This window comes from Eubalaena glacialis, chromosome 3 (genome assembly GCF_028564815.1).
Source record: "Eubalaena glacialis isolate mEubGla1 chromosome 3, mEubGla1.1.hap2.+ XY, whole genome shotgun sequence".
Taxonomy (NCBI): domain Eukaryota; kingdom Metazoa; phylum Chordata; class Mammalia; order Artiodactyla; family Balaenidae; genus Eubalaena; species Eubalaena glacialis.
In genome coordinates this window covers 146,786,236-146,813,296 of record NC_083718.1, presented here as the reverse complement: position 1 = coordinate 146,813,296, position 27,061 = coordinate 146,786,236, and the positions used below count along the sequence as shown (strand labels likewise).

General features: G+C 45.4%; 1 protein-coding gene across 10 annotated transcripts in view; it reads right to left on the bottom strand.

Annotated features, from left to right (window-relative positions):
* DAB1 (DAB adaptor protein 1) overlaps window positions 1-27,061 on the bottom strand; it is a 412,298-nt gene that overhangs the window by 46,809 nt on the left and 338,428 nt on the right. For 7 of the 10 annotated variants that reach the window (XM_061184153.1, XM_061184148.1, XM_061184147.1 and 4 more), the window contains 3 exons: window positions 25,641-25,772; window positions 24,896-25,015; window positions 15,497-15,556 (listed from right to left, as the gene is read on the bottom strand). In XM_061184153.1, the coding sequence (XP_061040136.1) occupies window positions 15,497-15,556; window positions 24,896-25,015; window positions 25,641-25,772 (312 nt within the window). Of the gene's footprint in view, window positions 1-15,496; window positions 15,557-22,728; window positions 22,795-24,380; window positions 24,420-24,895; window positions 25,016-25,640; window positions 25,773-27,061 lie in introns of all 10 variants that reach the window. The other 3 variants (XM_061184157.1, XM_061184150.1, XM_061184156.1) reach the window with 3 other exon arrangements.

Here is a 27,061-nt window from a genome sequence, read left to right as displayed (position 1 = left end):
ACAAGAGAATAGAAAACTGAACAGAAAGAAACTTGGTGATAGCATGATTTACAAGGCAGAGGGCATGGTAGTCCTTATGGTGTTTTCAAATGCTCAGCATGTATGTGTGTGCACGTGTGTGCATGCACACGTGTGTGTGTACACACACATACTCGCTCACTCACAGAGACATGGCATTTGCTATCGCAAACTCCAAAAAGGATGTCGCATCCACTGTCATTTGACCTAATGAGACTTTGCAATCAGAGTAAATGGCTCTGGCTCTAATTTCAAAGATATACTAGGGGGATGTTCCAGAAAAAGTTATAAGAACAGGAATATGCTATTCTTCTAGCTCTTCTAATATCTGGATGGCATTTTCTTCTGAATTCAAGTCCTTCCCATTAGCGAGACCCATCAGCAGCTCGAGGGTGGCAGTCAATCTCTGACATTCCTCACTACTCGAAGTCCAGCCAATACCTGGCCTTACCATCGTCCCCAGCAAATGATGAAATGATTGTATCCCATACTGTTCAGACTCAAACTTAACAGGTCCAAAGAATTTTTGATCTCCCCAAACCTGTTCTTCCCTTGTCTTCTGATTTCTGTAAAGGCTACCAACTCAGCCCTAGATGCTCAAATCTCCAAGAGTAAAAGTTATTCTCCATCCCTCTCTCTCCCACACCCTGACAGCCAATCATTCTTCAGAGAAATTCTGATTCTATCTCTAGGACGTACCCCAACTCTGCCTGCCCCTCTCCTTCTCCTCGGCAGCATTCTCTTTTGCCTGGACTGCTGCTTCTAACACTTTCCCCCTTAAGTTCATCTCCCGCACAGCAGCCAGAGTGATATTTTAGAATTATCAGATCAGGGGCTTCCCTGGTGGCGCAGTGGTTGAGAATCTGCCTGCCACTGCAGGGGACATGGGTTCGAGCCCTGGTCTGGGAGGATCCCGCATGCCGAGGAGCAACTGGGCCCGTGAGCCACAGCTACTGAGCCTGCGCGTCTGGAGCCTGTGCTCCGCAACAAGAGAGGCCACGATAGTGAGAGGCCTGCGCACCGCGATGAAGAGTGGCCCCCGCTTGCCGCAACTAGAGAAAGCCCTCGCACGGAAATGAAGACCCAACACAGCCAAAAATAAATAAATTAATTAATTAATTTAAAAAAAAATTATCAGATCAGGTTCACTGCCCTGATGAAAACCCTCCACCGTCTTCTGTTACACTTGGGATAAAATCCAAACTCCTTACCGTTACCTATACTACTGTCCATGCTTGGCTGCTGCCTCTGAGTCTGAGCTCATCCGCCACCACTCTCCCCTTTCCCACCACACTCTGGCCAACACCAGTCTTCTCCGTGTTCCTGGTGGACCCCTAGAACACTCCTGCCCCAAGGCCTTTGCCCTTGTCTTTCCCTGTCCTGATCCTACTCTCCATCTGGTTGGTTTCTTCTCGTAATTCAGATCTTGGCTCAGGTGTCATGTCCCTAGAGACCTCCTCTATTTACCTACATACAGTCACAGCTCCCAGCTCTTGTCACATTTTCCTGTTCGGTTTTGTGCTCTGTGTGCCTGTTTACTTGCTTGTTGGCAGCCTTCTCCCATGAACCGTGAGCTGTGCAAGGGACGAGACCTGGTCTGACTTGTATAGCACCTGTGTGTGTGCATGACATACGGTGGACACTAGACCATATTTGTGGAAGGAGGAAGGAAAGAATGCTTGAACAGAAAAATGCATAAGTGACCAGAGGCTAGTTCTAGGAGGTACCTTCCAGTATTGCAGAAACTATAAAATTAAAACAAAAGGGGCACTTTGTGCATACTACTATAGGGTCAAGGGAACACCACGTTTGTCACTTTGACACCTGTGCTCCGGTCTCTGCCTTCTTTTCCTGTTTGTTCTCTGGTGCTGGACACCCCAACTCTGAAGACAATGGAGCTAGGGCTAGAGGATGGCATATTCAATGAGATCTCATACAGATCCCACAAGCAGAGACCCTCTTTACCTGCATCCTTGCTAAGTCCTATGAAAGACCTTTTTAATTTAATCAGTATCTCTGGTTATGTCACAAGTGGTTGAGATCGTTATTTCTGGTTTTGCTAGATCCATCAAGTCCCCAAATGTACAAGTTACTCTTGATCCCTCTCTCTCCCACACCCTGACATCCAATCATTCTAAGAAATGCTGATTCTATCTCTAGAACATACCCCAAACAGTCCATTCTGGTCTAAAGAGAAAGGAATGAGCTAAATAGTAATATTAAGACCTCATCCTTTCTTGGCCAAGCAGGGGTCAAGCAGGATGATAATCATAATAGCTGATGCTTAGATGGAAGTTCCTCTGTATGAACCAGCCACTATTCTAAGGTGCTTTCGTATAATAACTCATTTAATTACCATGACAAATGTAGGTGTTATTGTTATCCTCATTTTCAGAGGAGGGAACTGAGGCACAGAAGGGTCAATGAACTTGCCCAAGGTCACACAGCTAGTAAATGGCAGAGCTAAGATTTTCACCTAAGTGGGTGAGCTTTGAAGTACATACTCTTAAGAATTATGCTAGGGTGAGGAGAACAAAAGGTGTGAGACAGTGTGTGTTTTACGATGAGGGTGAGAAGTAAGGGTTCTGGAAGGAGCAGCCACAGTGGGTAGTTCAAGTCCCTGCCAAGTCCATGGCCATCCTCTCTGGAGGACCACGGCCCAATCACACTGCAAGTGTTATCCCTACAATGATGACAGGGGTAAGGGGGCTAGGACTTCTGAGGTGACAGTGGAAACAACAGCCTAGAGACAGACAAAGAGACAAGGCTACGAGATTACAAACACAGGAAAGGGGGAGAAAACCAGAGTACCGTGTTGACGGCACGCAATGGTGGGAAAGAGGATAATATTGGAGATAAGGCAGCTGCTAAGCTGCTGAAAAGAAACATGATGGCATGCTGACAGGACTCTGTGATAGGTAGAAAAATGGGAGATGGAGAGGGGGAAAAGTGGTGTAACAAGTGAGAGTGAATGTCACCTTAACATGGAGCCATTCTTTATGCACAAGTGGAGAAGCAAGGGCCTCACCCTGCATATCAGACTTTACTTCCGTCTCCCCTTAGCAACCCAACCTCAATCTTCTCATTCACAAAATGGAGAAAATAATAGTTGTCATGTTAACTGAACTAGATAAACGTAGTGGAGTGTTGGAATCCATTGGGGGAACTTTGTAAATCTCCCTTTATATATAAATATATGCAAGCCTTACCAAAGTAGATCTATAGGGGTGGGGGCCGAGGAAGTTGTGTTTTTAAAAGTGTCACCAATGACTGTTAGGCAATACAGTTTTTGGGAATCACTGAACTAGATACAGCTTGCCAAGCAATGCACACACTCCCTGGCCCCCAGTAAGTGCTCTGCAAATACTTGTTTCTTGTAACGAGGTTTTTACACTTTAGGTTGGGACTGTCACTGATGTATATATTTTTTTTCTCCATGATCATTTATTTATCACTTTCTCCTTTTTTACAACTGGAGTTTGTTCATTATTCTTCTGCAACCACTAATAACAGCAGTTAAGGGAGAAAGAAAGAGCCTCAACACGATGACTTATCTAGAAATGCTGAATTACTGTACCAGGAGAGAATGAGTGTCAGCCTCAATGGATGTTTATGGGGAAACTGTATATTACAGCTCTGCTTATTAGAGTTGCTGTAGTTAAAGTTCTGTAAATGTTAATGATCTGTAGTAGAGGAATAAGGATAGACTCATAGCAGCAGCAGTTAACAGATAGCCCTGAATCCCATTTTCTTACCATGTCACAGAGCTCCAAGGAATCTGGTTTATGCCCACTGAAGGAGCAGGCGTGCACTGGGGCACCTGTACGTTGGGGAGAGTACTGTCTTTGCTTTAGCACGGGTAGCGTGATTGGCAAAGAGTTTCAGGAACAAAATGGATAGAGAGTCCCTCTCTTCTGTTTGAACTCTCACTGTGTTCTGGTCTTAGAGACAGCTGGACCCAGTGGGAAGAGCATTCACTGTGCTTGGGTAGCATGGACCTGCACCCTGGTCTGCCTAAGATCACTCCCATTCCTGCCTATTGTCCTCATGTAATTATTAATAGCAACCCCCCTTTCCGTTTCAAAAGCGACCCAGTTTGGATGATAAACTAGGTCACCCTAGCTTCAGGGTCAGAGAGAGCTGGATTAGATTCTTAGTGATGCCTCTTCTGGCTGTGCTGATTTAACTTCTCTTATCTTCAACAGCCTTTACAGTAGAGAAGAGACCTACATCTTAGGGTTATTTGGAAATGTCTTGACGCAGGGCGTTAAGTGCCTTCCACGGGCCCTTGCTTGGTGGTGCTCAACAGGTGGTAGTCACAGTTGTTTGTTATCTTCACCCCACAGCCCTGGCACTCCCCTGCAGGTTCAGCCCCCTGCCCTGTTAAACTTGATCTTGTTGGCATTACTGCTCGGGCAGGGAGAACTGAAGGCACTCCAGCCCCTTACTGCCCCCAGGGACACTAAAAGCACCCTAGAGGTTGAGCCAGGTCTTACTCATCGTCATATTTCTTGAAATACTTGGTACAGTCCTTTGTTCATAGAATAGCTCATAATAATGACTATGGCTAACACTTACTGGGTACTTCCTATATGTCAGGTGCTGTTCTAAATGTTTTCCACGCGTTACCTTATTCAAGTCCTCAAAAGAAGTCCATGAGGTAGGACAATAGTCATTATCCTCACGTTACAAGCGAACACACTGAGACTCAGAGAAGTTTAAATAACCCACCCAAGGTTACGTAGCTGGTAACGGAGGGAGACATTTTTCAAGCCTAAGTAGTCAGTCTTCAAGGCTCACACTTTTAAGTGCCATCCCATGTTGCCTACCAGGTACTGAGTACCTACTCTGGGCAAACATGACAGCGATCACATCTGTTCTCGTATTTAATCCTCACAGGAACCCAGCGAAATAGCTCTCCCCACACTGTTAACTGGTCACTAAGAAGAATCCAAAAGATAAAGCACCTTGCCTGGAGTCACACAGTTAAGAAGTGTAAAGCTCTGTGTTTTGCAGATACTGAGACCCCCACCAGGTGAAAGAAGTTAACCATATGCTGCCCACAGCCCTTAGACCACAGACTGGTTGAAACCAAAAGGTTGATGATGTTGACTCCCTATTAGCTCACCACCAACCAATCAGAAGAATGTCCACCAGCTGATCACATACCCCACGATCTCCCTCCCTCACCCTGTCTTTTAAAACCTTTCCCCGAAAGCCATCAGGGAGTTCAGGTCTTTTAAGCACTAGCTGCCTGGATTCCTTGCTGGGCTCTGTGCAATAAACACTGCACTTTCCTTCACCACACACACACACAAAAAAGTGTAAAGCTCTGAATCACTTCACATTTTGTGCTCTTTCTGCTGTTACTGCCTCCCAAAGACCAGGCCCCCGATCTGCATTCAGAATTTGATCATCGAATAACAAAGCCTTGTTGGGAAGCCATGTGAAGGAGCTCCCGTCTGCCTGCCCAACTTCTCCCACCCACGAAACTAACTGTGGGTTCCTTTGACAGTGGTTCTCACACTACCCTCTCTGCATCTCTTCCCTTCTAGAACCTTCTGTCCTTCAGGGAGAGGAGGGGAGGGGGCTTCCAGGCGGATGGGCCTTGGGGTTCCAACCACATCTCCTCTTTCATCTGTTTGTATAGACGGCTACCAGGCACATTTCATTCAAATAAAGATTTCTGGGTTTTATCAAAAGCTTGAAGACCATCCCTCCAGGAAACCAGTGGTAGGTATTTTAGCAGAGGAGTGGAGTGATCATTGTTTTATCCAGATGTGATTTTTGCCAACACACAACTGAGCACGCAGAGCACCAGACAACTGCTGACACTTATCTCCTCCATATATGCATCTATGGGAAACAAGTTTCGGGAATGACTAACAGTGAGCTGTCTACAACTCTGTCTGATTCCATTCATGAGAGCCCTCATTTGCAACCCTGGGAGAGAAAGCCAGATATCATTCAAGGAGACAATGTGACCTGGCCCCAACGTGAGTCAGGGACTGAGAACAGAGAAGAAGATGAAAGGGATTACTGCTGTCTTTGGCAAGAACCTGAAGACAGCGAATGGAAGGGCTGATGTACAAACACTCTTAGAAGTCAGAGCGATAAAACAGCATGTTTGTAAATGACAGAGCTATGGGAGAGGAGACAGGGAGTTTGGTCCAGATCACCTGGTTACCTGACGGCCCAGTTTGCCACCTTGACGTAGCTTGTGTTTGTCTCACCCTCCACATCCATGAGACCTTCCGGATCTACCCTTGTCATACACTCAAATGTACACGCCTCCCCTACCTACCCCCTTTCTCTTGTCTGCAGGGTCTCACCCTCAGTCCAGACCCACCCACAGTGGCCCTCAGTTGCCTACCCCTCACTGCTTTGCCCTCAGAACCATTCTTGCCTTTCCCTGCTCTGTGCTGAATGACAGTGGCTGATCCCTGTAAACGACATTGCCCAGGCTCCCTTGCCAATCCATCTCCACTTAAATTTGACCAACAGGAGGCAGGGGTCAGAAATTGGATGGTGGGAGGGAAGGAGAAACAGTGAATTTCTTCCCTGCTCTCTTTGGGCAGTATTTTTTTTTTTTTTTAAATAAATTTATTTATTTATTTCTATTTATTTTTGGCTGTGTTGGGTCTTCGTTTCTGTGCGAGGGCCTTCTCCAGTTGCGGCGAGCGGGGGCCACTCTTCATCGCGGTGCGCGGGCCTCTCGCCGTTGTGGCCTCTCCCATTGCGGAGCACAGGCTCCAGATGTGCAGGCTCAGTAGTTGTGCCTCACGGGCTTAGTCGCTCCGCGGCATGTGGGATCTTCCCAGACCAGGGCTCGAACCCGTGTCCCCTGCATTGGCAGGCAGATTCTTAACCACTGCGCCACCAGGGAAGCCCTCTTTGGGCAGTATTGTTGTAATGGCTGAGTCTCTCCATGGTTTCCACCACACAGTTCCTTTCACTAGGGTCTCGGCTCCCACCGGGCAGCTCCCTCTGTGGTCCCAGTGCCTGACGGCAGCCCCAGCTCCTGGGCTCTGCCCACACCACTGCCTTCCTTTGTCCTTTTAGTGCTAGGGATCACTCTAGTAGCAACTTCCAACTGTGACTCATCTGGGTTGGCCCACTGTTTCCCATTTGGCTTTTCAGCTTTTCTAACACCTTGGTAACTAGTTCCGCATGTTCATTTCCCTTTATCAAACTGCCTGGTGTGGGCTCTGTTTTCCTGACACAGACACGTAGGTAACTCCACTAGCCACATGACGGTCTCCTCCCCCCCCCCCCCCCCGCCAAGCCACCTGCCGCAGGCCACCAGAGCGATGTTGAAAAATACAACTCCAACAGTGTCACTCCACCACCTGAAAGCAACAGTGGCCTCCCCACAAGTCCCAGCTTCTCAGCACCACATTTCAGGCCCTTTGCTCCCCGGGGCCGGCTTCCCTTGGTATCCTTGTCTCCTTTCCCATGAAGGCATCCTGTGGTCCTGCCATCCCAGACTGCTCATCAGCCCCTGGGATACGTGAGGCTTTTTTTTTTCACATTTCAGTGCTTTTAAACATTCGGTTCCCTCTTCCTGAATACTGTTCCACCCGTTCTCCAGTGCCAAACTCCCATCATCTTTTAAGATTATACCTAAACTCTATCCCTTGGGTGAAGACCTCGCTAAACTCACTCAGGCAAAGTTTACTGCCCCTCCACTCTGCTCCCATAGCGTCTTGGACACAGCCTTTCACAACCTTGATTATACTGATTGTAATTATTTTTATATGTCTATCTTCTTCTTGAGACCATTAAGATTCTTAAGCAGCTGGTCTTATTCATCTTTATATCTCTAGGGAATAGAACACTGTCTGGTAGGTAGGAGGCTCTTAGTAAATATTTGCTAAATGGATGAGTGAATGAATAAATAAGTGAATAGAAGTTGTAAGGAACTCCAAAAAATAAATAAATAAAAAAGGGCTTTGTAGCGATCAGATGGCTGGGATTATAAAAGTAATGCAGGTCTGTCACTGCAGGTATGTGAATTGAAACCCAAGAGTCAGAGATATTCATCTGCACTTATCACAAACCTTGGGGGATTCTTGCTTTGGTGGGAAGGCTAAACTAGATAGCATCTCTTAATGTTCCTATTAACTCTAAGATTCTAGAAATTTAGGATTCTATCCCAGGAAAATTTTTAAGTACAGCTAAAAGAAAGTCCACCCAAGAAACATCAGAAGAGGCAAGCTTCTCTTTCATTTGTGGGAATACACAGGTTCAGATTCCTTTCCCTCACTTCGGGATGATATCCTCCCTTGTGACACCTATGTTAACTGTGTTGTGATCATTATAATTTCTCTACAATGTGACGCTTAATGAGGAAGTGAAACTGACAAATGCTCAGATTAGCTTTAAGCCGATTAGGCAACATCTTGATCCAGATTTCAAACTAAAGGAAAAACTAACCGCTAAATTGTGAATGAAATTTTATTTGCCATGAACGATGGGGGACGGGGGTATAGGGAAGAGTTGTCCAGAGAATTCTTGAAATTCTTCACATGAATGGATTGCCTCTTCCTACAGAGAAATGGAAATAAATCTAGGGCAAGGAAAACCAAGCAGATGCTGATTGTTGGGGGACAGGGGTCTCGTAGAAAAACACCAAGGAGTTTGGAGGGTTGGGGGAAGGGGTGGCAAAATGGACAGCTTTCTGAGCCTCGGAGGTGGGTGGCTTTCATTGAGATGTGCTCCTTAACATTCAAAAATATCTTTTCAACATCAGGATGAAGAAAGGGTGCCAGGCAGAGTGAGGGTTCAGGAATGGCTTAGACACGGCCACGCCCTCATAGAATTCAGTCTAGAGGTCGAGAGAGGTGTTCACAGCCAGGCAGGGAGTGTTGGGCCTCCGGAGCTCTAAGTGCTCAAAAACAATGAATGATGGGAGATGGGAATTGAGGCCTGAGTACTAATTCTGACCAGGTGAGGGTCAGGTGATTCTGACCAGGAGATGGAGGACTTTGCATTTTCTTTAATTCTAAAGGCAGTATATTTTAGTGGAAATTGTGTGGGTGCCTGAGTCAAAACAATGTAGGGTTCCAATTCTGACTCCGTGATCGTGGGTAAGTTATGTGACCTCTCGAAGCCTCAGACTCCTTATATGTAAATGACAGCTACCTCCTTGCAGGGTCGTGATTACTGAAGGAGATAAGCCGAGACCAGAGCCTAGGCTGTCCGTGGCACAGAGCAGATGCTCAGTGGGGTCTGCCTGCTTTTTCCCACAGCTACGTTAGCTTTAGATACGGTATATATGGCTACTGTCCTGGCATCATAAAACAAAGGAAGAAACTGAATGGAGGCCTGGACTTCATAGCCGATCATCAGGATGTTTATCAGTTTCTCCCAGCCTGGCTCCTTTTCAGGATACAGACAGATCTAGAGCCCTGATTTCAAGCTCTCTAGAAGGAAACTAAGGAGGAACAATTCTTTAAGCGCCTACCCTGTGCCCAATGCTTGCTCAATGATATGACTTGACTATAATACTTGGTAAACTTCTTCCCATCCAGAGCACTAACTTCACAGGGCCAGCGCATAACTTATTGCTGGGCACTTCAGGGTGTGCTCCTTTACAGCCAGGTGATAATAATGAAGATACGAACGGGGCCTGTGGGGTACACGGCTTGGCAGCTGAGCTACTGGCAGCAAGACGATGAGTTAAGTACATAGGGGCAAATGGAGTGCCAGAGGAGATGAATGATTCTGAGGTCCACCACTGTAGTCACCTTTACAATACAAGGATTCCCTTATAGAACCATTTATCTTCTGCTTGAATACTCCTAGGGGCATAGAGCTCGCTACTCTGAGAGGCTGTCCCTTCTTCTGAAAATCAGCTCAGATGGCCTGAAATTTCTTTCTCATCTTGAGCCCAGTTTTGCCCTCTCTTGTCATTAAACTTGAGCCTTTCTCTTGATCATAAGACAGCACATAAAATAAACAGAAGCAACTAATACATACCATCCCTCAATCTTTACTTCCACAGCGTCTCATAAAAGCGACCCCTCATTATCACAGGAAATGCTTTCACATTGCCGCACGAGTCTCACGAAAGGCCTGAGATGTTGGTAGCGGATGGTCATCCTTTCCGCTTTGCAGCCCAGCGAAAAAAGTCTCAGGAAGTCGAAGTGATTGACAAAGGGAGGAAAGAACCTCAGGGAGGTCTGATCATTCCTTTCAATTTCTGAATCCGTGTTTCACCAAAAAGAAATTAATGTCGAGGTCAACGTATCCATTTGACAATCTGTGTCCTTCCTATTTACCACGATGCCAAACTTTTCAGAATCTCTCTTTTGAAGGCCAGAAAAAGTTCAGCTAGAATTCACTGGCTCATTATTACCAATAATTAGAAAGTCTTTTATGCCTAATACAACTACATAAAAGGCTTTTAAACTGGGCAATTCAAAAGGTGAAGGATAAAAGATCTTTTTCAGCTCAAAGAATATTACGTGAGGGCGTAAGCGGAGGGGAGAAGAAAAGCGCAGAGTATTTCTCATGCAAAAATGGCATAAGCCATACTAAGATTTAGGCCTGTGTTGTTGAAACAGTGTGACCTTCACGGTAAGTCTCAACCAAGTTCAGTGCTGTGGGGCATAAAAGGGTCTGAAATGGGCCCTTCAGCAGCCTGTGAATGCCCCACTGTGGAACTAGATCATGTCCAAAGGCTAACAGAGTGCAAAAAGCACTAAATAATGAATGCAGACACTTTCTTCCCCACTTAGGAATGTGCATTTTTGACATTCCCAGAGAGGCCAGGGTATTTGTCTAAAGAACATGACAGCATGGTCAGTCAGCTGGCAGAAAGGGAAAATACCTGTCTTCCCCCAACAGCTTTGAGAGGGAAATTGATGAGAAATTAACCAGGTCTGAGTGCTGCTAAGTAAAGGCAGTATGGACTCAGGAGCCAGGACCCCAGTGATCTGCCCAGAAGTGCTTCCATGCCTCATTTGCCTGTTCAAATCCTGCTCATCCTTCAAGGCTTTGCCCAAGTTGTACCCTCTTTCCTGAAACCTTCCTAACTCTCTAGCCATCCAACATCTCCTGTCAGCAAGCATTTATGCCACTGGATTTCAGAGACCCTGACATAGAAATAGACTCACATATTTAAGATACAGGAAAGATTAGCCCCCATGCAAAGCTTTTGACTGCCTGGACCAGGAAGGGGTGAAATGTATATTTCTAGGAGTGAGTGGGATTAATCCTTATCTGGGCTTAGAGTTCCCAGGAAATGGTGGAGGGGAGCAAAGCATGACCTTAAGGACAAATCTGCCGGAAGAAGGGGCTATTACAGGTGCAAAGTAAAATAAGCAAACAAAAGCATCCTAATGTGTTATTTGAGAAAGCAGAACAAGAAAAGGGTCAGTACAGCTGAGCATCTTACGGTCATGGGACAAGGGGGATGTAAAACTACCACAGGGATGAGTAAATGTGAGGGAGTAAAGACATGGAATTGGCTTTCTGCCTGGACCTGGGGCCCAGCTAATCGAAACAAAACTTTGCTCCCATAAGTTGATGCACTGAGGTGGGTAAGAACAATATAACAAACACAGTGAATTCTAACTTCCGCTGCCCTAAAACTCTGAAATCCCCAATACATCAAATTTGCCACCTTACTGAGGATATCTGTGACCATGGAAGAGTGATGACGAGCCACTAGACAGAGGTCTAGACAGAGTCTAGACAGAGGTTCTAGAGCTGAGATCAAGGGATCCCGTTGGCTTCAAGGACTACAAAAATTTGCACGTGCACACATGTTTCTTTCTGGGGAAAGAGTCTACCAGCAAAATCTCAAAGAGATCAGAAATCCCAAGAAGAGTTACCTTAGGGATAGTGATGATTAAAAGTGATTCCTGTCCTCAAGGAGCTCGCAGAAAACAAATAGAATAACAGCTCACAGCTATTGAATCCATACTGTGCACCAAGCACTGTGCTGATTCACATACTTAAGCTCATTTAGTCTTTAGGCAAAAACTAGACAGGGCTATCATTCACCCTGAAGTCAAAGCTTTTAAGGAACCCAAAGTCCAATGGCTCACATGGATACATTAAGAGAAAATAATCCTTTATGATCATTGCAAAGAGAAGGATGGAGGTATCCCAGAGGGGCTGATGACTCTGGGGTAAGAAAGGCTTCCCAAAGGAGGTGTGTCATCACCTAGAATACTTGGCAATTCCCAGCTCGGTGAGAACTGTTGGCTGGTACCCTGCTTGTTACAGCAACAAATGGAAATGTTTGCATTTAATCTACTCCATATCCCCTTAAGGGTTTTACATAAATGTTTCCTTTAATCTTCTAAACAAAGCTACAAGGTAGGCGTTACTTTCTTTTTACAGATGAGGACATTGAGGCTTAGAGATGCAAAAAGCTACTCCAGGACCCTTAGTAGGTGGCCAGGATGAGAGCCACACCCAGATCTGACTCTGAAGACCCGGTGGCCATTTCTTTGGGGGCTGGTTGGTGGCTTTCCCCAACCAGAGCCCCAAGCTGAGTCCCTTATTAGGACTCCATGCAGACCCGTCCCAAGGAAGAAGAAACCAGGTGGTCCCTAGGCCAATAGGCCATTGGGCAGTCTCCCTTCTTGTGGGAAACTTGTGGGAGCCCCAAACTCCCTGGAAGCTGCCTAACATGGCCTACTTTGGTTGTCTTTGGTTTGTCTTTCTCGGTAAGGAGCAGGTGGTGAGGGAGCAAATAGCGACAACATGGCAGGGATTTTCGGGGCACAGAGGTATCCTAGGGAAGGTACACTCAGCAGAGAGGCAGGGCTTCCGGGGGAAACCTGGAACACAGGAAGATGTCAGAGCAGCGGGGGACATAGGGTATGTAAAGCACCTCTGGGAGGTTTAGGCAAGTGGGACCAACTTTCCAATACATAGACTATTATCTCCTCAAATCATCTTGCACGTTAGGTTCCAAAACCTCTTTTGGAAGATGAGAACACTGAGACTCAGAGGGGCAAGGAGACCTGTCAGACGTCCCACAGGCAGTAAGGACAGGAACTAAGATTCTAGCTGCGTCCATCTGCCTCTAACTTGAAATTGTGCTTTTCACTTCCTGCCTCTCGTAGGCTTTTATTAATACTCAGATAGTTCATGGAAAAGCCATCATCACCATCAGATGCTTCTAGGACTTTATGGAAGAGTGGGCTGGGAGTCACTGTGGGCCATTCAGGCAGATCCGATATTTTCCAAGCAAAACATTAGTATGTATAGTTAATGACTATTTTGGAATCAGAATAACAGGAATTCCCATTAAAAATGTAGCAGGGATTATCATAAATTCCTTCTATGGGGTAGAGTCATTCATATATTTATTATATATGAATATATATAATAAATATATACTATTCCTAGAGCAGCTGTGAACCAGACCCTGGGCTTGCTCCTGGTAACACAAGGACCTCAGGAAGCTCCTGGAAGTAATGAGGAAGAAGAAGAATTCCAACACTGTGTGGTCAGAGGTATTCCTGGAAGAATGATAGGTATGGAGGCACAAAGCAGAGGTGACGTGCTCACACTATTGGGAGAAGTAAAGAAAGTCTCCCCCAAAACACAACGCTTGACACTAAGCCAGGATGTTGGGGGAAGGCGTGACTCCCCCAGGAAACTGTAGAGTTCCATCGAGCTGGACCAGGAGGGGGCAGGTCAGAGATACAGAGAGGCTGGGACCCGAGTGCTGGGTACGTCAGGCTGAGGAGTCTGAAGGTTTTTTTTTTCTTCGGAACTAATAAGCATGGAGGTGGTGTGGCCAGACGGGGTAATAACTTCACAAAACCAAGGCGGCAAATGGAGCATGTTTCCTCATGTATCTAAGCCTGTTAGGGACAAGTGAGGCAATTTAGGCACAAATTGAATTGGAGGGAGCTGTGTGATAGGGGCTGAACCTAACTGAAACTCAAAGAGCAGATCGGTGTCTCGGTGACACGGAGGCTTGATTAAACGCAAAGGGCATTGGGTTTTGGAAGCAGTATTTAGGTGGGATATGGTGGTTTCAAGTTGGCAGAGTGGGGTAGAGAAACGGACATGGATCAGAAAGAAAGTTCTCTAGGAAAAAGGGGAGCAGGGGCAAGGGAGGGTAAGAAGGGACCAGAAAGACTCCCAGCTGGGGAATCCAGAAGCGCAAATCAGGAAGGAGCAACAAAGGCTCGTCTTGCCCCTCTAGCCATTCAGTGTTTGAATCCCTACTCCCTGCCTCCGCCCCATAATCCTTCTGACAGGTGGTCTCCAAGGCTCTGCTAGTATAGCTCCAGTGACAGGGAGCTCACTCTCTAAGGTGCCAGAGTTCCACCCTTGAGCAGCTCTGACTGTCAGTAGGTCACCCTCACTCGGAATTAGAGCTGGCTTTCTTGTAGCGCCGCCCACTGGTCTTGGTTCCAAGAGTTGGCTGATACAGAGCAGTATAATCCCCCTTCCATTTAATGGCCCTGTGGATGCCCATCTCCATACTTATGGTTTCCTTTCTCCAGGCCAAACATCTCCAGGCCCTTCAGCTGCCCCTCATATGGGATGGGGTTTCAAATGCTATTATTAATCTCATCTTGAAACATGCAGGGTTGTCTTTATGTCTCTCACAGTATGGGGTCCACAACTGATAACAATGGTCCAGATAAGGTCATTTAGCCTCATAACAGCTCTGTTAGGACCAGAGCTGGGATTCTTGAGGGTCAGCATGACTTCAAAGCCCATGCTCTTTCCACCCATTGTTGAATGAGATCAACAGTGACTAAACGCCCCAGTTCTTTTTACATAAGCTGTGGCAAAGTCACACGTCCCCCTGCTCAAGAGTCTCCACTGGCTCCCCAGGGCTGCCTGGGTTATGTGGAGGGTGCCTTCTGAGTGCCAGCTGAAGGTCTTAAATATGGTTCTGAGCCCAGCAGTGGCACAGAGCTGAGGATTTTCCTTTGTGTCTCAGATTTCCAGGAGTCCCACTAGCAGATGGGGTCCAGGTATATAGTGGGCCCTCTGGGTTCTCTGCGAGCCCACGATACCTGGTCTTTTCTACAGTGTGCTGCCCATTGGCTGGACCCTCATACACTCCAAAGGCTTTGGCCAGCCCTTCTTCTGACCCTCTGAAGCTTCTTGACCACTTTCAAATTGGGTGGACAACTCTCTTCCTAGAACCAAGAACTGCCCCCTGCTTGACCAGGTATAATGAAGTCTTTGGCTGGAGACTTTTTCCATAAAACGCCTGAGACTCTGAATCCCTTGGACACAGTAGTTTGCATGATTCAACTCATTTCCACTCATGGGGCCAGACCTTCATGCAGACTGGCACCCCCTCCTTGGCCCCATCATTTCCACCTCATGCCCCCTTCCCCCTGACCCACTGAGGAGTTCCCCAGCAAAGCCATACAGGTTGGGACGCGTATCCAGAAGGGTGGCTCCCTTCCTAGGACTGCAGACATAGCGTCAACATAAAGCCGGTCATGGGAACCCAGCAGAAGGGAGGAGATATACTTACACTTACAGGTTGACTTTTTGGCACATCATAAACACCTTCCTTCTTTTGGCTGGTGGGAACCTATGGAAAAACCAAATGTGAGACAGTCAAAACACTCGGGTACTACGCTTTCAAAGAACCAAGCAACTAGGCTTCCCCTCCAACGGCTAAGTATGTGTGAGGGGCCCAACTTCCAGAAGAAGGGGCTGCTGGGATCATGAAAGCAGTGGGCGAGGCTCCTTCTCTCAGGAAAACTGGAGGAGGAGAGGGAGGATGTGAATCATTCCACAAGGGTCTGCCATGGGGCTCCTCATAGAACCACAGAATAGGAGGCAAAACGCAGAGACCTCAGAGGTCACGGGGTGGAAAAAATAATCCTCATCTCACCAAAGACAAAAATGAGGCCCAGGGAGGTGCTAGGAGTTGCCTAAAGTGATTAAAAACAGTTTGCAGTGGAGCTTGCACTAGTCCATGCTGATTTGAGATCCAGGCTATTTAAAATACAGTAAATATCAAGGTCCTAGGACAAAGTACAGCTTCTGTTGGGATCATGTACAAACCATCTGATAATCACCAAAGGTTTCTACTCAAGAAAAGGGCCCATCAATGGCAGGAAAAGCATGAACAAGAATCCAGAAAATCTCTGATGGTTTTTAACACTTATCTGTAACTTCTTCCCTCCCTCTCTTCTCTTCCTCATCCATCTGGTCTTATTGGGCCACGTGGTAACTATCAAGCCCTAAGCAGGTCACTTGGCTCCTCTGAGCTTCACTATTATAAACTGGAGTTACTGACTCTGCTACTCGCTCAGGTTATTGAGAGGATCAAAGAGAAAAGAGAGTAAAGAATCAAAAACTATTAGGTACCATCATACTGTAAAGTGTTAGAATGATAATTTCCTTTACCATTGATACATTATGTTAATATGTATCTAAATACATATGAATAACTGTGGATGTGTGAGATACTTTTCAAATCAGTCAATCAGGGGCCTTGCTCTGAAACATTCCAGTTGGAAAGCAATCACTAGTTCATCCTCAGCAACTAGCAAAGCTTAACTCAAACCTCCATGGGAGGGATCAGCCAGCAGTGGTTTTCTAAATGTCTGATACCCTGTCCTTCTTTCCATCAGAGCCCCTTAAAAGCAGGCACAGTGCCTAACAGCCAGTAGGCATTTGGTAGGTGTCTGCTGGGTAAGTGTACCATCGAGGATTGTAGAAAATAGTGAAGAGAAAGACAAAGCATCTTTTAGGCTGGGACCAGCTAACCACACCATTCTTCTTAGATAAGTAAGAATTTGAGCTTATTCCTTGAGTCCCTTTGTCATTTTCACTCTCATTTACCTTAAAATCCTTACAATAACCCTAAGAAGTTGTTATTATAATCTCCACTTTACGTAGTAGAGAGTGAGGCTCAGAGTCGTTACGGAAATTTGCCCAATGCTTCAAAGCTGGTAAGTGATCAGATTCAAATGTAGCTCATTCTGGCTACCGAACAAGACATTTATCACTAACAGTATGAGTTAACGCTGCCAGGGCACTTTCTATGTGCCAGGCATCACGCTAGACATTTGTGTTTACATACATTCTCATGTAATCCTTGGGACAAGTCTTATCAGGTGAGGATGACAATTGTCCCCATGCTGCAGACGAGGAAAAGGAGCCCTGGAGGGGGGTCCCTCAGTCCGTGAACGGAGAGCCAGGAGCTTAAGCCTGGGCGGTCTGCCTTTGAACTGCTACAGCATATACAGCTGCAGCTCAGCCCTGTCCCCACCATTCCCACAGCAGTTTCAGGTGCCTCTTTTCCTCTGACATCACATTCTACACTCCCAGAAGCTCGTGCACATTCTTGCGAAAAACATGACTCTGAGTGAGCACGGCTGCGCAAAAGATGTGCTTTCAGAGCCGCTTCTGCAAACCTTAGTTTGCTGGTAGCCCATGAAGAATGTAATTTCTTTGCTCCTGATAACTGAGCTCCATCTAAAAGGAATACTCTAAGAATGCCTACAGAGTCCTTGTTAACGAGGGCCAATAAATTACCAGCCCTCACTTTTATTTTTACTAGCTCACCCTTGCCTAAGCAAAACGAACAGTGTTTTTCTGTTCCCCGTAATTCACTGCTCACTATGGGCACTTAGCAAGTTGAACCACAGCTGACTCTCAATTATGCCTGCAAATGGAGGAGAAGCAGTGGATGGCGAAACCCAAACTGTGCATAATTGAAAAAAGCTTTTCTGCTTGGTTGTCCCATGGGTGAGATACCAATCTGCCTGTTTTTCCTTTAAGATTTATTTCTGCAGGGACATCTTCTTGGGAGACTTGTCTGACTCTCTAGGACTGATTTGGGCCTTCCTCTGTACTTTTGTAACCTCTGGTGCATCCTTTCATTAAGAAATAAGTTACCAAGAACCTATTAAGTGTCACGCACTGTGCTTTGCCCAGGACAATGGTGGCGAACAAGATGAATACGGCCCCTGATTTATCGGCGCTCCTTGACTTGCTGGGGGGAGATGGGAAAGTCATCAGGCTATTGAAGGAGGGTGTAAAATGTGCTTTATCTTATAAAGGAGTTGTCAAACCACACTGCAGCTTCCTGGCCACTCTGAATTCCGACTGATCTATAAGCTTGCTGAGGGCAGGGCGGTTATATTATTATCCTTGTTTCCCCATCTGTAAATGGTGGTTAAACAAGAAACTTCTAAGCATCAAACATTTACCACATGTGTGCTGAGGACAGAACACTAGCAGAAGCGCTAAAAGGATGAAGGCCAGAAAGTGCCTGAGTCCTGATTCTCATCTCCCCCATAGCTGGTCCATCCCGTCTGTAGACCATTTCAGTAACATGATGGTGTGTAGAGTGATAACAGTCCTGGACCAAAAGGAGGCAGGAGGTATGGTTCCTAATCCTGGCTCTGCCACAGGCTGTGTGACCCTGGAGAGGTCACTTTGTTCTCTGAACCTCTGTTTCCTCATCTGGTTGTTATGAGTATCCAAGGAGTTACCTACAAACGTCTTGAAGGTGGGGGCCAGGCTGTGGTTACTGTTACATCCTCATGTGCCTGGCACAGGCTAGGTGCTCCATACATAATTACTTTTTGAATGAATGAATGAAATTAGTCTAAAAGCTATACATTAAGGACCATCCATACAGAAGACACTTTTAGTGCAGCAACATATTAACAGGATGGAGAGCCAGGTTAAGAGCTGGGTGACATAGGATTAGAGACATATCATTTTAAAATAACAATATGTGACATCTTGGGTGATTAAAAATGATTTTTGAATGAACAAACTTGGAGAATGTGCCCCTGGTGAGCTGCACTCTCGCGTATGCTGGAAGCTTGTTAATGTATGAAAGAACACTGGGTTTAGAATCAGAGGCTCCGGCCTTGGGCCCATCACTTAAGTATGAAGGACTTGAATTTCTTACATTTAAAATGATAGTCACCGCAACTGTTCTCATCTCACGGAGTTACTGGAAGGGTCAAAATTAAGTGATGGGTAAAAACGCTGTGTACTGTGAGGCTCTGTGTTGTTTTAAAAAGACAACTGATACTTTCTTCTGAGGCATGCAAATAGACAATTATTATTATTAATCCGGTTTGGAGAATGAGACTACTGAGCCTCAAAGAGAGATGACATTTACTCAAGGGTCTTTCCCTCCCTTGTGTTGGAGTTACAAATAGCAAAGTCAAGGGAGGCTGCAGCTTTCCGCTGCGCTCTCTGACAAGATGAGGCGAGCAAGTCATGTTCTACTTCACTTAATACATCATCATAAGACGTCTCGGGCAGCATCTGATATTGATGGCATTAGGAAGTAAAAGGAACTGACATTTACACAGAACCTACTATGTACCAAGTGCTGTCCTGGTTGCTTTACATCTTCACACCACTTCTAGAAGCAGAGACTATAGTACCCCTATTTTGTAGCCCAGGAAATTGAGATACAAAAGTGAGGTACCTCACCTGAGGCCACAAAACAGTTAAAAACTTAGGCCCTCATTCCCGAAAACAGAGGATAAATAAAATCAAATCTGAGACTATCCTGATCAAGCTGAAGTATAAGAAACATTGCAATCTACTCAGGAGGAATAGATACGGAACACTTGTAGGCCCTAAAAAAACCCTGAGGCTACCAATAGCAGCTCCCTAAGAGCCCAGCCTTATCTTTAGGCCCAAAAGCTTATCTCTTGTTAAGCAAACTGAGGCCCAGCGGACTGGCTGGCGAGGCAAGAGAGGAGGATGACCAGAGGCCTTTCCAAAAGAGGGCGATAAAATATTCATTCCCTTAGATGGTATCTTCCTATTAATGATGGACAGATGGGAAGATCCTGGGCATCAGAACTGTTAAAACAAGTGCGATTTTTAGATAGTGACTTGAAACCTACACAGAATCTACTTGTAAAACTCAGCATCAAGGACATTCTAAGCTGAAAAGAGCCTTGGATTTATTTTGTGTACAGAGGTCAGAGAGACCTGGCTATGAGTCGGGGGTTCTACCTCTTGCTAGCTCTGTGACCCTGGGCAAGATACCTTATCTTTGCGAGGCTCACCTTCCTCATCTGTAAAGTGTAAATAATGATATAAGGTACTTGGGGCTGCTGTGAGACATAATAAGATACTGCATGTAAGCGTCCATTCACAGGGACCTGGCTCTATAACTGTTACCAAAACCACACACACACACACCCCATTTCCAAGAGTCTACTTGCTCTGTAAAGCAAGCCAGCATGCTCCTCTAACAGTCCTATGATGAAGCACTAGTTGCAAAGAACAGAAAAGGGCCATGCCCGAGAGACTCTTCCGTCTTATTTGCTCATTTTACAGATGAGTAAACTGAGGCCCAGAGAAAGAAAGGAATTGACAAGGTGGCTTAATTGCTGTGGATTCAGTGTGTGATTGGGATGAAGCCTCTTCTTTACAGTCTCCACATGATCTTGTTTCATTCTCATGCCAACATGTGATTTAGGGAGAACTTATTCCCCTGTTTTATCGTTGGGGAAACTGAGTCTCAGAGAGGGCAAGTGTCTTGCCCACTACCCCTCAGCCAAATGTAGTTGGTGACAGAGCCAGAACTATACCCCAGTTCCCTGCTTGCGGAAACCGGTTCTTCCCAGTACACTAGGCTGCCCCCGCAGAGTCCCCCGCAGGGCACAATGGGAGCCCTGCCAACTGTAGCTAAGTCTGAAATCAGGAACCTCTTATATTGAAAAGCCTAATTTTATTTTCAAAGGTGCTCCCTCTTCATAGGATGACTGGTTAGTGGCTCCTCTGGCCTCATACTGTAACTGAGCAGGACCCTGTGGGGTCTTCCCTGGACAGACGCCTCCCCCCTATCCTCTGAAAGTACCTAGATAATAGGATCTGATATACATCTCCTGAGCTGTTTTGCAGATGCTAAAACCTCCACCAAACTGAAGAAGTTAACTAGTTGATGACCATGAACATGTAGCCCTGAGACCCACTGATGCCTAAGGATTGATGCTGTGACGCCACCTTGTTACCACATGATGAATCAATCAGAATTGTGCACGAGCTGATCACATCCCTGCCACTCCCCTCCCTCACCTGGCCTTTAAAAATGCTTTCCTGAAACCCACTGGGAAGTTCAGGTGTTCTGAGCACCAGCTGCCCTGGACTCCTTGCTTGGTGCCCTGCAATAAACTCGGCACTTTCCTTCACCACAACCTGGTGTCAGTAGATTGGCTTTACTGCGTGGGTGAGCGGATCCAAGTTTGGTTCGGTAACAATACTGAGACACTGCAAGGTTGTACCTTAAAATCTGACATGGAGGACAGATATGCAACTTTTCTGCTTAAAGACAGAAACTTCGTAAGCAATGATTTTAAACAAAGACTCAAAGCACAACCTCACACTTGAATCCAACCCAGACGGATCCAGTGGATAGAAACAGATTATTACTCCATAGGGCTGGTTAAACCGAGTTGTTGGTAGAGCTAACATTATATTTTGGTCATTTAGAATTCTGTGCATTTGATGGAAATTGAAAATCTGTTTTACTTTTGTTACATAAGTAATGCACGCCCAAGGCAGAATAACAGACCACACAACTAAGTAAATTAAGGAAATTAAAATCACTTATTTAAATACATTAACATTTTTCCTGCTTCTGTAATGTTTATATTTCAAATTAGGACTAAAATTCTAATTAGTGAAAAATTGGAGGTCGTCATATTTGTTTGATGTGCGCTGTGCTGTAATTACTCAGACTCTTTGATGGAAAAGCAGAGGGGAAGCAGCATGAGTCCCACCTTCACACACCTGCCTGGGTTTGATCCCGGCTCTAAACAGCTGTACAGCCCTGAGGAAGCTACTCAACCTCTCTGAGCCTCAGTTTCCCCTTGAGAAAGTGGGATTAAAATACCTATTTTATAGTACATTTAGGAGAATTAACGAGGTAAAAAGTGTGTTCAGCAGACTTGTGGTTGCCAAAGGAAGGGAGTTGGGGGAGGGAAGGATTGGGAGTTTGGGGTTAGCAGATGCAAACTATTATATAGAGAATGGATAAACAACAAGGTCCTTCTGTATAGCACAGGGAACTATACTCAATATCCTGTGATAAACCATAATGGAAAAGAATATGAAAAAGAAAGTATATATATGTATAACTGAATCATCTTGCTGTACAGTAGAAATTAACACAACCTTGTGAATCAGTTACACTCCAATAAAATGAATTTTAAAAAAACGTGTGTTCAGGGTTCTTCACATAAGCAGACATTTAAGAATATTACTTTACCTTCCCTTCAGAAGGGGTAAAACTTTAGCTAGACTTTCTTTTATTCAGTTAATATTCCCAGTGTTGTCTGCAAATAGCATTTTTGAATGTGGCCTTCATTTTCAGTAGTGCAGTTGACTTTTTAAAGAAATTCAACGGCACATTCTTTTGAGAAATGAAGGACGCTATTATATTCCGGACAACAACCCTCCAATAGATTACTTTAGTAAAATGGAATGTTTGATTTCTGAGTCAACTGAAAATAGTTAAGCTCCATTAAAAATTAAAACACTGTACCCAGTTGGCCATTAACCGTATCTACAATCAGGCATGAAAACTACTGGCAAATGGCAGGGAAGTGGGAAGCAATTCGTGTGAAGGTATTTTAACAAGCCCAGAAGGGCCAGAAGAGCAACGTGAAGCGTGTGAGTGAGGAGAGAGCCCGTGGCTGCTCAGCCCCTTCTGTGCGTTTACTGGTGGTGGTGCAAAGGTAGGAGAGGAAAGCGGTTTTATACCTGATAAATGTTTTCTTCCATTTCGGGATCACGGATTGGCTCGTGTCCAGCCTCAAACACAATGTACTATGAGGAGCGGCCAGAGAGGAAAAGTCAGAGGGGAAAATGAAAGAGGAAAAAAAAAAGCATTTGGAATTCAGGATACAAATCGCAGTGAGCATTAAAGACACAGGCACAGGAGAAAACACCTTAAAGAGACAACTGAATTACTGACATTCCAAATGGCCTGATACATTCCTGCCTCTTCTAAGGAAAACTGTGTCCAATGGTCAGCCCTTTAGCCATGTCTGCGTAAGCCCTCTGCAGACCTCTCTGGAGATATAACCTCTTCATTCAGTGGCATTTATCTCGGCAGTGTCTGCATGTGGTGGCACTGCTGAGTGGGAACGATATCTCCTGGGATCCCAACTTTGCAAACCCTGGGTTACAGTGGTCTCTCCCCTTTGCTCCCTAAGGCCCAGGGTCATATGCCAATTCTGACTTTGCTCAGAAGCCCCAAACTCCCTCATCTCATAAATATCACTTTACTTTACATTCTCAGTTTTAAATACCGAAATCAACTTTTCCATGTACATGTTTCAGACTCTAAAGGACTGGGCCATTTCAAAACGGGCAATGCTCGTCACTCTCCCAGCCCACGAACCAGGGGCTGAGCTCATATTATAGACAAATCCACACCTCTGGTAATCTAAAGCAAGGCCTGCCGTCAAGCACACCTTTGACTTTTGTTTGCCATCTATGTCAGATACTTCTTCTCCTTCAAGTTATTCAGATTCTATTACTTTTTTATCCATATTATTTTCTTTTTGTCATAGCAGTAGCAGCTTTCTGTGTGAAACTATGCATTTACATAGAATGCATGTGTGACACACACATATATAACCCATGTGTGTCCCAGTTAGAAATGTAAGTTTCAGATTGTCTTTTATGTCCCACAAGTCAAATGTTTGGCTTCGTTCTCTCCTTGGGAATAAGCACAGAGCGGGAGAGGCCTCCTCTTCCCTCTTCTGCATCTGTTTAAGCAGAGCATATACTTGAACCCAAGAGAAGCCATCTCTACCCACACTTAGGCTGCAACCTTGAAGAGAGCACAGAGAAAGCTACGGGCAGGCATGTCTCTGGGATCTCCCTTCCCCCACTCACAACAGCCCCTATGCCATGAGCCAGGGAGTCAGGGGGCAGCCTAGCCAATCGGGGGCCCGAGAGACTTCTCCTCACAGCCTTTCTCCAGCTCACAAACTGTCCTTTGGGTTTGTGTTCAAATGTCGCCAAAATGTCAGTCCCCATCTCTGGTTCTTAACTCACTGAAGCTACCTCATTATTCATAGTCTCTCTAATGAACTCAGAATATTCAAGAGACTCTTGCAAACATTCAGCTCTAGGATCAAACTTTTACAGATTGTGGAGAGGGCTGAGGCAGGGCAAGAAAGGAGAAGTCTATTTCCAAATCCCATGCTATTGATGCCAGCCAAACTTCTGTTAGTTTTTATGGAAATTCGCTCCTGGAGGGGTTGGCAGCCCTCACCCTCAGAAATAATCTTGGTCCCTCTCCAGGCTCTGCAGCCAGAGGATCCTTCAGGTCTCTGACAAAATGTCTATACCACAGGCCTGGCCATTCCTGACCCTCGACCCCAACTAGTTTCAGAAATTACCTGGTATACAGGATCTTCAACATCCTCTTCCAGAATTGTCTACCGCAGAGTGAGGGAAGGGAGGATGCAAAGCAGAGGATATAAAGCGAGAGATGTGAGACGGTATTCAGAAATTACAGGACAGTGAAGAAACCAGCTCTGGGTAGGAGAGGCTGGCGGGTCATTAAGGCAGAAAACAGGCAGAAAAAAATGAAAACTCTGGTGATGTTTTACCATTGCACAATCATCTCCAAATCTAATTCCACCCACTGCTAACAACAGCAAACGCAGTTGGGTTTCCTTAGGTCTCCTCCCCTGAAATCCTCCCCTGGTTGCAAGACTTCACTTTCTCCAACACGTCTAGAATCTCAGTGAATAAGCGCTCATATCTAGTGGCTTTGCTTTCAATAATTTACACGGGAACCTTTCATCTTTGTTTATTTCTACTTGGCAGCAGGAGGAGAAGCCTTGACTGTCAGTTTTCACATCTGTTTATTTTAAGCCCCTGTTGTCTCAGGATAAATTCACAGGTATACCTGATACACAGCTTGTTCGCATTGCTTATCCTTTTGTGCCTTTTTTTCCAATTCTTCTCTTTGCTTCAATTCATAAATAAGTTGAAAGAGATCTCTCAAGTCCAGAATAACGGGTTCAGCCTGGAGTAAAAGGTGGTAAAGCACGTTAATAAAGGGATGGTTACTGAGCTGCAGTGACCAATTTTTGTTTTTGCTGGCTACAACCCGCAGCCCTTCCTTTTTCTATTAAACTGCAAGCATTCCATCTTTAATTAATTCTACCTTGTTACATTGGTTTAGCAAAACTGCATCTAAGCTAAAGTTCATTTCTTCAACTAATTATATTTGCAAATTCATAACAATCATAAGCATAAAAGGCACTGCTTTTATTTATTAGTAATTTCAAATTCAATAAAGTTAGGGTAGGCCTTATGCAAAATAGGTATTTGTTTCTTCTTATTTTCTTTTTAAATGAGGCTATGAACACAAGGAAACTTATTTGTATAGTGTGCCTCCGTCCAGCTTAATCAGAAAGGAAAACAGTTAGTCATTAAGAAATACCCATTAGCAAAAACAACAACACCACAACTGGATGGGCGTGAGCATGCTTCTTTGCTCCGAGGCTGTTCATCTTTTCTAGATGGGAAGCTGAGTGTCAGCATCGCTGAGTCATATGGCACAGTGGGCCTCCGAAGACCAACAGTGTGGCTGTGCTGTCCCAGAAAAGGTACAAGGAAAGGCGTCCTCTTTGGATGGGGATACTCACCGCCTGGGCTGTTTTTATGGCCACAAATCTGTGATTCCCTTCCTTCCCACAAACGTATCCGAAGGCCCGGTGATCTGTGATGTCCTTGGCGATGTAGGAAATTTCGTGAACAGCATGATGCTGCTGAAGGGCCTATGAGAAACAAAAAGAAGAGCCTATTTCAGGGGACTTTCCCTCCGAGCTGTTGATCAATAAGAGATGTATTTCCACTACATGTGAACAAGCCCGGAGGGCTCTGGAAAAGCTGTTTGGTCCAGATGGAAGGGAAAAGAGCTGTGCCTGCCCTTGAGAAATGGAGGCTTCCTTCCATGGTCTTGGTGCTGTGACCAGAGAGATAAACAGGATTGTTCAGATGCTGAAAGAGCATCTGGCTCTTTTTTCGCTTGCCAGGACCGGTCAGCCTCACTCAGTGGTATAGGCTCCTGCTACATCTTTCTTCATGACACAGCCCAGTCTAAGTTCTGGATTGATATTTAGTACATTTACATATCCAGGGCCTCTGCTTGCCCTGCTGGAAGATGTACATTGCACAATGACAGGGGGTGCCCTTCGCATTCAGAGAACCATAGATGTGCATGGTTATAACAATTTTCCAAGAGGTGGCGATACAGTGACTTGAGGATCAAACGCCCTTCTTTGTTTTGCCCAAGGTCACCACACCTCTGAGGCTTTTCATGGGTTGGTCCCCATGTCTGCAATGCCTGTTCTTTTATCCACCTGCCTGAATCCTATTCCTCTTGCAAAGCCTATTTGAAATAGCACCACCTCTGTGAAACCCCCTGATCAAAGCTTGCCTTCCCTTTCCCTGCAGATGTGATTCCTCCCGCTTCTGTGTTTCCCTAGAGCTTTAGTCTATAGCGATACTGAAACTCCTGATGGATTCCTCACACACAGCTACCCTGGCTCCTGCTTTCGTAGATCTTCCTTCTCTGATATATTTGCCTAAATCCCAGTCTTCCCCACCAGACTCTGTCTTCTTCACCTTTGCCATCCTAATACCTTGCACTGTGCCTGACCCACAGTCGTTGAACTAAAGTAAATTGGGATTGCTGATCAGTAATTCAAAAATCTTTTGATATTGACCTTCCTGCCTTTATTATCTAAACTTCAACAAATAATACTCACCATCCTGTTAAGTGATGGTGATCTTTATGGCCATTTTTCTATATTAAATGTTCCTAAAGCAATCCTCATTAAACAGTCCTCTGCATGTATCTGTGCATTATACGATGTGTTTCAAGTCTTTACAAAGGACCTTTTCATTATCCGGGGTGTTAAGAAGCTTGAATTCTAGCCACTCTATGTGAACACAAGGCACTCACTGTACCTCTCTGGATCTCCGTGTATTCCTCTATTAAAGAAGAACTCTGAACCAGATCAATGGCTCCTAACCCAAAGCTCTGGATCTACTGGGGTCGTTA